This window comes from Callithrix jacchus, chromosome 15, assembly GCF_049354715.1.
Source record: "Callithrix jacchus isolate 240 chromosome 15, calJac240_pri, whole genome shotgun sequence".
In the NCBI taxonomy this organism is placed as follows: domain Eukaryota; kingdom Metazoa; phylum Chordata; class Mammalia; order Primates; family Cebidae; genus Callithrix; species Callithrix jacchus.
This window is the reverse complement of record NC_133516.1, coordinates 61,938,738-61,951,136: the sequence shown is the minus strand read 5'-3', so window position 1 is coordinate 61,951,136 and position 12,399 is coordinate 61,938,738. Positions and strand designations below refer to the sequence as shown.

Below are 12,399 nucleotides of genomic sequence, written 5' to 3'. Positions count from 1 at the left end.
TGGCAGTAAATGTCACTTAGTGTCAACTTGGGAGGCCGGAGATACATGCCAAGAACACAGCATTTGGGAGGGAGAGCACAAAGGCTGGCTGGCTCAGTCAGCCACAACGATTCTAGTCTGTTCCTTAGACTCAGGGGTGCCTGGCTACCTGATGAAAAACCAGTAATATTTCACTAAGAAGGGCCAACTATTTTAACTGAGAGAAAAGGGCACTTGGGTATCACTGAAGTATTATGGTCTTTTACTCTCAAAACTGGAAAGCTCTTGTTCTTGCTGTGTGTAAAAATAACACGAGCTCACTGTAAAACCTGCATATAGTGTTAAAAAAAAAAAAGCCCCAGAGAGAGCTACTGCTAGCAGTTTGGAGGTACAGCTATCCATATTTTAATCCATGTATATAAGCTTTTTAATTTTCAAGAAAGCATAAAAAGACTGGGCATGGTAGCAGTAATCCCAGCACTCTGGGAAGCTAAAGCTGGGGGATCGCTTGAGCCCAGGAGTTCGAGACCAGCCTCGGCAACATGGCAAGAACCCATCTCTACAAAAAATGCAATAAGCCACATGTGGTGGCAGGTGTCTGCAGTCCCAGCTACTCGGGAGGCTGAGGTGGGATGATTGCTTGAGCCCAGGAGGCGGAGGTTGCAGTGACCTGAAATCATACCCCTGCAATTCAGTCTGGAAGACAGAGTGAGATCCTACCTTAAAAAAAAAAAAGACATTCTTAAAAAAAAAAAAAAAAGACATACATGTGATCCTACTATAGTTATCCTTCTGCCATTTCCTGCTATGTCTTGTGGGTATTTTTCCATGGAGGGTTATAAAGATGTACCTATGTGCAAGACACCCCACTTCATGGATGTACCATGATCTGATGAAACACTCCTGAATATTTAGACTGCTTCCTATACAATGCTGCAAAAGTCCTCCCATATACGTCTGTTTCTACATGCACAGTCAGTAGGCTTTTTTTCTTTAAGTATAGATTCCTAGAAGTAGACTTACTAAGTTAAAGGGATGCATACCCCAACCCTCTCAATATACATGGTCACTGCTTTACAAAAAGGTTGCACTAGTTTAACATATGATGTTAGTGAATAAATTAATGTCAGATCTGGTCACTCACTCTTAGCATTTGATATGCCACATTGCCCTTCGAGTAAAGTGAGAATGAAGACCTGTATTTGAAATTCACACTCTGAGTGTTAGGGAAATGCAATGGGGAGATGTCTACATTGCTAGTCATTATTTTCTTTTGTTCAGTTATAACCAGGAAATATTCTTTTAACATTAAAATGATCAGATGATCCCAAACCTACCTGGAACGGTTGTTTCATTGGGCAGCCTGTCTACTTCCAAGATAAAGTCATCCTTGAAGAAAAGATAGCCCACTATTGAGAATAGGTAAACGAGGATCAGAGCCAGAACCGCTGTCAGGATGATGGACCGTCCATTGCGAGTGACACTTTTAATGACATTAAGTAAAGTCTCTTCTCTGTACACTAAATCAAAAAGCTTTGAAAACAAACAAAAATAATTTTAAGAAGCCTCGATGTTAGATGTATATCACTATCCCATAATGAAAACTTGGTTTATAGAGAGTTCACCTTCTTAAAAACTCAAAAGCATTACATTATGATCTTAACACCGAACATCTTGCCTGGCTTCACAGTGAAACAGAGATGGTAAAAATGAGGAATAATAAACATAGAAGGGGGAAGCAGGAAACAATAGCGACTTCAAGTAGGATCCAGAGCCATTTAGAGGGCCTGGAAATAGAGAAAATACATGCTTGTGCCAATGAGTTTCAGAGAGAAAAGGAGAGGAAAGTGATGCGGGTCTTGGCATGCATTCATTTAGAAGGTACTGAATTGAGTTTCCATGAAGAGCCAGCCACCCTGGCCCCTGCCCTCCTGCAGCTGAGTGTCTGGTGGGAAGGCAGACCTGCTACAGGCCAGTGTCAGTGGCAAGGACTCTGGACGTAGATGTAGGTTCATATCTTAGCTCAGCTACTGTCCACCATATGATCTTGGGCTAGATACTTTCCTCATCCCCTCTGAGCCTCCATTTCCTCATTTTCAGACTGGAGGCTGTAGAGTTATTATGAAAAATAAATAAACCACATAGCCACAGGGCTAGAACACTGGCACACATATGCTGAGTAAGTACAATAAATAGTAATTATCATTCATTTCCTGATCAAGACACTGGGACAGGGTCACATAGCTAGTATATGGCAGGGACATTACTGGTGCTAACAAGGAAGCCTAAACCCTCATTACTCTCATGCCTTGTGAGGGTAAGGTCCCTGCAGGTCACAGGGCATTCACAATCCAGGCTTGCCCTCTGCTAAGGACCTGCTCTTTGCAGGAAGTTGGCTTCCTGAGGAATGGAATATCCCTGTAGGTACATATAGGTATGGGAGGATAATGGCTACTTTTCCAAGAGCTACAGTCACAGACACTTGGCTGAGGAAATGGTGGGAAGCATGTGAAGAGAGTGCTCTGAAGTTACTCTTAGACCTGAGGCTAGTTTTTAGCATGGCCTTTGGCTGCTGTCTAATCCTGGATGGAAGGATTAGTCTCCACTGCAGCTCTGGGATGTGACTGCACCATGAAGTGAGTCAGGAGACAGGGTCAAATCCTTTTAATTTGTTTCAAGGTGTTGGTCAAGCCATCTAAACTCTCTGGATCTGTTTCTTCATCTGTAAAGTAAGTCGACTAAGATAGCTTATCTCTGAGTCCCTTCCGATTTAGAATTTTACATCTGAGGTCATTTCTGGTCGATTGGCTTTTCTGCCTCCTTAACAGCAATCTGTGTTCTGAGACTAGTTCTGTAAAGGGCACTGGGTGGAGTAGGATACTGAAAGGGAAGCAAGGAAGACGTGTTTAGTCAATACAGTACGACAGAAGGCAAAGTGTTGCTGTTAATGTTGGTTAAATATTTTCCAGCAGCTCAGTATAAAGTGGCAAGTAAGAGCAACTTCAGAGGACAAACAAATGATACTTGTTTTCTGTGGTTAAGGACTGCAGAGATTACAGAGCCTCCAAATCATTGAAATGATAAGCAATTTTTTCTTTTCATACATCTATAATTTGATTTTAAATCGATCAATATGTATTATTCATATAAAAGATAAGTTTCCTTCTAATTAGAAAATTATACATGTTCAGTGGAGAAAACCTGGAAAACAAAAGCACAAAGAAAAAAGTCACTAATAATTCACCACCTAGAGACGTTTGTTCAATGACTTAATTCCTCCTGGCCTTTAAAAAATGCTATAAATCGATATATATTGTTTACAAAAATATTAGACCATAATACTGGCACATAAACAGCCTTTCACCAAGCCATCAGGAACATTCTTCTGTCAAAAATGATCACCCGGTATTTCACTATATGGGAAAACATGATTAACATAATCAATATGTTTTTTTAAAAAAACAGTCAAGATGTTTCCAATTATAATGCATAACGCTATGATGAGTACTTCTATACATGCCTCTATACAGGCTCGTCTAGCTATTACTTTTTGGCAAGTATTTGGAAACGGAGTATTTGGGTCAAATGTTATAAGGAAAACATGTTGCCTACTGCCTTCAAGAAAGGCTGGATCAGTTTACATTTACACTAGTAAAGAATCATGCCTGTTTTACCCCACTCTCACTAGTACTGGGCACCATCAGGCTTTTTAACCTTTATTAATGGGATTGTGCTGTTTTAATTAGCATATCTTTGTTTAGCAGCAAGGATGAACATTTTTCCATGTTTACTGGCCATCTGGATTTCTGCTTTTGTTAACTGCCTGCTGCTTATGAACTTTGCACATTTTCATCTTCAGGTGTTAATATTTTTCTAAGGACACAGCTTTAATGCAGGTTCAAGACCAGGTCCAGCCAGTCTTGTGGAGGGGGTGGGGGGTGGCAGTTTAATTAGGCCACCAGATTACCCTCTCTGCGTTCCGGCCTGCTGGCATGGAAGAGAGCTCTCCCAACTCAGGAACACATGGGTTTTCCCTGCTGAGGTCTCTCTCCTTTTACAGGCAGCCCAATTTTTTTTTTTTTTTTTTTTTTGGTTGCGGGCTTTTCTTATTAGTGGAATAATTTGAACAGTGTCGGTGTATTCTGGTTCTTACCAGACACATCCAATACTGCTTTGATACCAAAAGGAGCACATCAGTTGAAACCACAAACAAGTCAAGGTCCAGATGGCTTAGAAAATCCCTCCCGAAGCACATATGAGAGGCATCCAACCACAATCTAGTTTGAACCTATTGCGTTTTCTAAAAGTGAACTGAGGTAGCATCATCAGAAGCTGAGAGTTACTCTTATCTTTCTGTGATAGGTTAGAGACTTGAAAGCACAGATGTAAACTGCAACGTGAAATGCCAGTTTCACTGATGCAGGGACTTTTTCACGTGCTTGCATAAAAGGCAATGTAGACTTGGGAATCAAGAGTTGTGTGGCTCTCCTGCCTCTACCAGTGACTGACAGTGTGACTCTGAGCAAGTTACCTAACCTCACCAAGCCTCAGGCTCCTCAGCTGTAACTGGAAGATACCATCTACCTCAAAGGTCGTAGTGCGAGCGTGTAGAGAAGAGCATGTCCAGGGTGAGCACTCATGAAACGACAGTCGCTGTGCCGTGCTCCAGACTGTGAGGACTACGAGGGTAGGGACTGTTCCTCTCACCATTATGTGCCCTGCATCAAGCCCTGGAACTGGCCTGTATTGCAAGTGATGAAAAGAAGACAACTCAAAGGAACAGAAAAGAAGCAAAGCCAACTAGAGGCAGACTGGAGGAAAAGTCAAAGTCTCTATAGGGGCGAGGTGGTGTTGTCCAAAGGGGAATCTCCTGTCTCTTGGGAGAGACACCTTGGCAGGGATGAGAGAGACCACCCACTGAGCTCTGCTGCCCTGCCAAGGGAGGACAGGATTTATTGTCCAGGGACATGATGGCATGAGACAAAAAGTCTCAGAAACAAACACAAGTCTCTAAAGATTTCTGATACAAAGTGACCAAAATAGGCCACATAATGGCAATCACAAGTATATCCCGAGACCTCTTTGCCTAAAATCACAAAATATAGCCAGACCTATTTTTAGATGAGGGAAAATAATCCATTCCCTTTAGCCTGCCAACCTCCACCCCTAATGGAATGAGCTAATCCTAGTGATCTGAACGGTGAATTCTTTATGGTGTTTTGGACGGGGGAAGGAATATAGAATGACAAAGACAATAATAGCTGGCAATCGTTCGGCAGTGCTATTCTAAGCCCCTGACCTGAACAGCTGCATGTAATCCCTATGACGGCCCTCTGAGGGAGACACAGTGTTCTCATTTTAAAGATGAGGAAACTGAGGCACAAAGCAGGTAAGTTAAGTGAAGGGAGTGTCTCACACAGGTACATTTGTGCTTTCAAATCTCTAACCTACTGCAGAAAGATAAGAGTAACTCGGAGCTCTGATGATGGTCCTACCTCAGTTCACTTTCAGAAAATGCAATGGGATCAAACTAGACTGTGGCTGGATACCTCTCACATGTGCTTCGGAGGGATTTTCTAGGCACTTCCCTGAAGCGCTTTCCTTGCTCCACCTTTTGCAAGCCCGTCCCTCTTTGCAAGTCAACCCTTAGGCCTTGATCATTTTTGTCCTCACAAACATTTTAATATTTCTAGGCTCATTATGGTGTGGCTTGCAGACAGGTCAATTTTATGCTTTCTGTCATTTTATGTAGGTACAAGAAAATGGTTTCTTATCTACAATGCCACAGGTCTAGATTCCCTTTAACTATAGGAAAGTAAGCAGTTATTTGATTTGTAATTTAAAAACCTACTCAGGAGAAAGGTGATAGAACTAACTTGTTTCATAGACTGTCAAGACATGAAGCACTTGGCTTGTATTGGAACAAAATAACTTTTACTGAGAAGGGTCTCCTGGACCAATAAGTCTACTGAGCTCATTATCATGAATCCTGGGGCTTCAAAACTAGGTTTCTACTCTTATGGTCACTATGTGTGTTCAGAGAAATGGATTCCATGAGAACTGTTGGAGGACAGCCTCAAAAACACTCCTCTAGTTTAAGTCTTGGCTGAGTCTAAGAAATAAAGAAAAACAAAGGTGCATGGAGAGGAAACATCTCCTGAACCTACTGCAGGCATTTTCCACTACTGAGAAGCAACGGGCCTGGTGTGTATAGGACACAGTGCAGTTGTGCAACTCCTGTATTCCTGGGCTGACCTAATTCCTGTGTGGCTTTCCTCTGAAGTCCCCCAAAGGCTGCAAACTGTGGAGCTTCCATCTTGGCAGACCAGACACACCAACCACCATTAAAAGGAAGGGTCTGTAATGTAAGAGAGGACGGAGGATACTCTCCTAGTTCCCCACACATAAAATATTTCCACACCAGGTACTCACCAGCAGACTGTAGAAGAATTCATGGACAAAGAGCCCCATGGCACAGATCACCAGATACAGCAAATGATAGAGGAACTCAACATCCAGAACCATGGCTCGGTAGCCTCTTGTGAATGTCCCACAGTTGCCCACGAAGCTCATTAGAAAGATGATTTTATTGCATACCTGAGAACAATGACAGGACCAGTCAGATGGCACAGACTGTGCCGAACTCTTCATGAGAGCAAAGAGAGCGTCTCACACAAATGTATTTTAGTCACCGTGCCCAAACAAACGCTTCCTTCTCCACCTGGTGCCCACCAAACCCCCCAAGAACCATTTGCAGATCTAAGTCATTTCATTACTTTGCTTTTCAGGCATATTACAAAATACATGGTAGTCAAGTAACTTCATGTGCAACAGTAATCAAGTCGCATTTCTCTATGGCAAAAACAAAATTAACACATACTGAGATTATGATTTTCAAAATGAGATATGAATCATTTCGAACATTCTTATATGCGTTAGTCAAACACAGAAGTCACCTCAATCCACGAACCCTGTGATCAGTGTGATCAAAAGCCTTTTCTGAACTTGTTACATTCTAGGCACTGTAAGGTGGCAATTTAGTGAGCAGTGATCAGTTCTCGCCTTTCACTGCTCCTAAGGTTACAGGGAAAACAAGAATTTTCTTGGGGAAAAAAAAAGGGGGGGATCTCAGGATGAGTTCTATTCCCCTGCCCTCTCTTCTGGGAATAACTTCTAATTTTTCTTTGGGGATCCATCCCTCTCTGAGTAGCAGTCTTTGAGGTGTGGGTGAGGCTCTAACCTGGCCATCACAATATTGTATCCCCCTGGGTACAATGACTGGGTTAGAGTTAGACACAGGACCAAAGGGAGTCAGTGATATCCACTGAGGTCTTCCCTGGGATTGCTGCAAAAGACAATTTTGTTCTTTCCCACCGACCTTGAACCTGAGCAGCTGTAAATGCTGGAGCTGCCACACCACCAACGCTGAAGGCACCACCAATACTGGGGACACAGAGCCAAAAGATGGCAAGGAGGAACTTGGCCCCAAGGCCACTGTCTGAGCCCCGTTATCAGCTGTGTCTGAAGCAAGGCTCTTGGTTTCTTGGTCAAAATGAACCAACCAGTACAGTTTTTCCTTTGCTGAGGCTGGCATGGATGAGGTTTTCTGACACCTGTAACTGAAGGAGTCCTAACACAACTATTGTGTGATATAGCCCCACCTTTGATGGAAACCCCAATGGCAGAAAGTCTCTCTCCAGCAATATGTTGACAGAAAAACGTGGCTCAGGAGGAGGCTGGAGAGGAACCTCTCTGGATACACTTGGTAAAACCATCTTCTGCTACTCTAGCTCCCCTGGCCACAGGTGCTGGGGAAATTCTGCCAGTTAATCTGGTAGGTCGGTGTAAGTGAGCTTCTCGGCAATCAGATAAGCAAGGAAGCCAACACCCACAGATCATCACTAGATTTCTCAGACAGGCTAAGCATTCAATCTGCCAGTTTTTTCCAAAATTTTAACCTTTGCTAGTAGAGGGGCTTTCATAGGGTGGAAAAGTATCACTGATTCTGGATGATCCACAATGATGTGGTTTCAGGGAGGGGCAGATGGTGCCCTGGGTGACATTACACGTTACAGACCTCAAACATGCCCCGGCTCCTACCATCTTAACACCGGGGTGATCCACTTCACCCAAATCCATTCTCCCCTCTAACTTCTGCCCTAGTGTTCTCCACTGCTTCTCCAGGAAATAGCTGCTATTTGTGGTCTCAGCCTGCGGCTGGACTCTGCTTGTTAGTCTTAGATCTGGCTCCCATCCCCACCTCTCTACAGAGGCAGCTCATGTGAAGTCTCCAAGGATTCTGCACACCCAGCAGTCTTCCCGTCTGCTCTTAGCATCCGTCTCAGCTCCCTGCAGCACGACAGGGCTCCCACCTCACCCTACTCACCACTCTCCCAGCTGGGCTTTCAGGAACCTGCCCTCCCCTTCTCCAGCTCTCAGAACTCCAACATTCTTTCTCTGTCTCCATCCACAGCTACTTTCCCTCTCCCATACATTCCATGTGGGTGCTTCTTTCTTTTAAAATTCCTTCTAAATAATTATTTATTATAGCTGTTTGCCCCTCCCACCCCAGCTCATGTTGTTGTAAATGGTAATTAATTGTCTCAGTTGAGTCTTTCTCCCAACTGATTTGTGTTAAAGAAGTGATGAGTGGCTCGGCACAGTGGCTCACACCTGTAATCCCAGCAATTTGGGAGGCCCAGGCAGGCGGATCACGAGGTTAGGAGTTCGACACCAGTCTGGCCAATATGGTGAAACCCCCCATCCCTACTAGAAATACTAAAATTAGCCAGGTATGGTGTGCACTTGTAGTCCCAGCTACTCGAGAGCCTGAGGCAGAAGAATCGTTTGAACCCAGGAGGTGGAGGTTGCAGTGAGCCAAGATCATGCTACTGCACTCCAGCCTGGACGACGGAGCGAGACTCCATCTCAAAACAAACAAACAAACAAAAAAGAAGTGGTAACTGTGGAACGATTATCAGAGAAGCCAGAGAAACAAGAACTAGCCAGCCCACAGAAGACAGCCTCTGAAATACTGAGCATTTTTCCTATCTAGTTGTTTATGTAATTCTTTTGTATTTCCTTTTTAAATGGTTTCCTCTCACTGCAGGCAATCCTTACATTCTCTCTTGTAGTTCTGGTCATGTATTTCCAAATGCCACAGCTAACATTAACGGTGCGTCTTTGCACCTGAAGCCCAGTAAGTCAACGATTTAAATGCGTTTTCACCCTGAAAACTCGATCTTTGCATGACTTCATTTCAGATGCCCACGTTTTTCTTCTCCCAGTCATCTGTGACTGAAAATTTGGAGCCATTTTTGCCTCCTTCATCACCCAATCAAGACAGTGATACCCTCTTTGCCTAAAAAAAGGACCTGGAGAACTGATGCGGTTTGGTTCTGTGTCCCCCCAAATCTCCTGTTAAAGTGTAACCTCCAGTATTGGAGGCAGGGCCTGGTGGGAGGTGACTGGATCATAAATGTTTTAGCACCACCCGGCCTGGGTACAGTATAGGGACAGAGATCTGGTTGTTTAAAAGTGGTACCTCCCCCCACCCGCTTCCTCCTGCTCCAGCCATCTGAAGATGCCGGCTCTGACTTTATTGCTTTTACTCCGCCATGAGTGACGGCTCCCTGAGGCCTCTCAGAAGCAGATGCTGCCATGCTTCCTGTACAGCGGCAAAACCTCAGGCCAATTAAACGTCTTTTCTCATAAATTACCCAGTCTCAGGCATTGCTTTATAGCAATGTAAGAATAAACTAATACAAGCGCATTGCTTTCGGGGGAGAGGCACTGACTCTGTGCCCACCACGTGTTACTATTTCCTTCCCATTTCTTTTTTCTTTTTTGACACAGTCTCACTCTGTCACCCAGGCCTTATTAGAGTGCAGTGGCATCATCTCGGCTCACTGCAACCTCCTCCTCCCAGGTTCAAGAGATTCTTGTGCCTCAGCCTGTTGAGTAGCGAGGATTACAGGCGCATGTTACCACATCAGGCCAATTTTTGTGTACTTTTAGTAGAGAGAGGTTTTCCATGCACACCAGCCAAGGTGTTCTCAAACTCCGGGCCTTAAGTGATTTGCCCAGCTTGGCCTCCCAAAGTGCTGGGATTACAGGCTTGAGCCACTGCACTCAGCCTATTTCTTTCCCATTTCTGACGTCCGTACCTTCCTTCTTTCTTCGACACTATGACCAAGACTCAGGCTTGTCAAATCTAATCAAAGCACAGCAACAGCCCCTAAAAAGCCTCCTCGCCTCTAGTCCCTCCTGACGAATCCATATAACATGCCATACTGAATGCATTTTCTCAAGAATACTTCTTTGTATAGACCATTTCTTGGCTCAAAACACCACAGGCAATTTCCACTACTGGGAACAGAGTTTTCAACAATACATTCTATACAACACTAATCTCAAGTGATACTTATGAAAAACTGCAGGAAAATAAGTTTGGGAAACAGAAATACACTATTTTCCTTGGATGTTCCTAATCCATATCCAAACTAGAACATTCAAGTCTGAGGGGAAGCCTGAAGTAACGAAACACTTCACTGTGTTTACCCCAGCATTTTTCATGTTGATTCGACCACGGGACCCTTTTTTCACCTTACATTTATCAACATGGAATATGCTCCGGGAATGCTGACTTGGGGGATGAAGTCCTGTTACTTTATCCTAAAATTCCATGCTGCAAGTGACTCATACAGGATTGATTCCCACTGATCACTACTGTACCATGGACAAGGTGAAACTCTTCATTGTCTTGATAATATCCTGGGCATTGCCACTGTTCTGCTCTGGCCTATGGGGCCCATAAAACCAAACACTCTTCTCAATCCATGCTTCCTGGCCAGATCCTCTCCGTTGCTTTTTTTTTTTTTAAACATTATTTATTTATTTTTGAGACAGAGTCTCCCTTTGTCACCCAGGGGGAATGCAGTGGCACAATCTCAGCTCACTGCAACCTCCACTTCCCAGGGTCAAGCGATTCTCCTGCCTCAGCTTCCTGAGTAGCTGTGGTTATAGGCACATGCCACCACACTGAGCTAATTTTTTCTATTTTTTGTACAGACAGGGTTTTGCCATGTTGGCTAGGCTGGTCTCGAACTCCTGACCTCAAGTGATCCACTAACGCTGGCCTCCCAAAGTGCTGGGACTACAGATGTGAGTCACTGGGCCTGTCCCTACAATCCGTAGGCCCTAATTTCCATCCTGCCTCCTCTCCGCTGTAAGTTTTTCAGCTTGATGTGACCTCATCTCCTCTAAAGTCCTTGCTGCCTGTGCCATTTCAATACTCACTTTGGGACATTTGCTGTTGCACTGAATTGCTATATTATTTTGCGACATCACTTCCAGTTTTGCACAAGGACCTCAGCTTCCTTGTATGTTTAGGGAAGAAACCCTGGAAGGCATTTGTAGATCCTCAAGTGCCTCACATGTCCAAATTTTCTCCTTCCTTTCACCAGGAAACCTCTCCAACATATGGTTTTATATCAGTTTGTCCTAAGAATTCTCCCAGAGATGGAACTGGCTTCTATCTTTCAATGGTACTGAAACAGCATTTCTAAATGCCACCACTGACTTTGAAAGAACTGTCTCTGCTTCTCCTCTTCCTTTTCTACCTGCCCCATCTCTGTGTTTGGCCAGTCCCTCTTACCTCTCCCCTCTTTTCTTGAACTCCTGACCTCAGGTGATCCACCCGCCTTGGCCTCCAAAGTACTTGGATTATAGGCGTGAGCCACCAGGCCCGGCCCCTCTCCCCTTTTTTCTATGTGGCCCTTGCCAGAAGTGGGTGCTGTGTTAATATTTGATCATTTCACTTATTGTCTAAAATCTCCTATCCCAACAAACCTTTGACTAGATTAGCAAAACTAACTTAAATCTCCAAGTGCTACCACTCTTCTTGCCTATCTCTTGACAAGGATAGTCCCTAAAAGTGAGTGTGCTGGTGCCCAAGGGATGCATTAAAAGGCTCACTGTACCATGAGGCAGTCAAGAGGGAGATATCCACCTGCAGCCATCCCTTGCTTCTGCCATTTTAACAGTTTCCCCAAACAATATATTTATGGACTGGAAGCACAGGCCAGGATTCTAGAAACCAGAATGCAAGGCATTCCTATTTACTTGCAAACAAAACAGTGGCAAGGAAGGTATTTCTACTTACATTGAAAGCGCCCAGAAGAAACAATGTGGGTTGTAATCCAACTGAAAATATCAACCGTAGAATTGTGGAGGCAATTAAAGCCCGGATGCCATGGGGCTTGGGGAGGGCAATGACAATGGCCAGAGAGATGAGCATGGCTGTCCACAGGAGTCCTGACCAGTGGGGCTCCAGGGTTCCTGCAAGGACAAAACAGGGTTCTCTCACAAACGTGTGCATTCACTGAGGACAGGGGACAGGACTAAAGCATGTGCCATTAC

General features: G+C 44.2%; 1 protein-coding gene across 1 annotated transcript in view; it reads right to left on the bottom strand.

Annotated features, from left to right (window-relative positions):
* Positions 1-12,399, bottom strand: part of ITPR1 (inositol 1,4,5-trisphosphate receptor type 1) — a 354,215-nt gene that overhangs the window by 35,045 nt on the left and 306,771 nt on the right. Inside the window, exons 54-56 of the mRNA XM_054245889.2 lie at positions 12,143-12,318; positions 6,412-6,576; positions 1,317-1,512 (exon numbers count right to left, since the gene is read on the bottom strand). Coding sequence (XP_054101864.2) covers positions 1,317-1,512; positions 6,412-6,576; positions 12,143-12,318 — 537 coding nt within the window. The remainder of the gene's footprint in view (positions 1-1,316; positions 1,513-6,411; positions 6,577-12,142; positions 12,319-12,399) is intronic.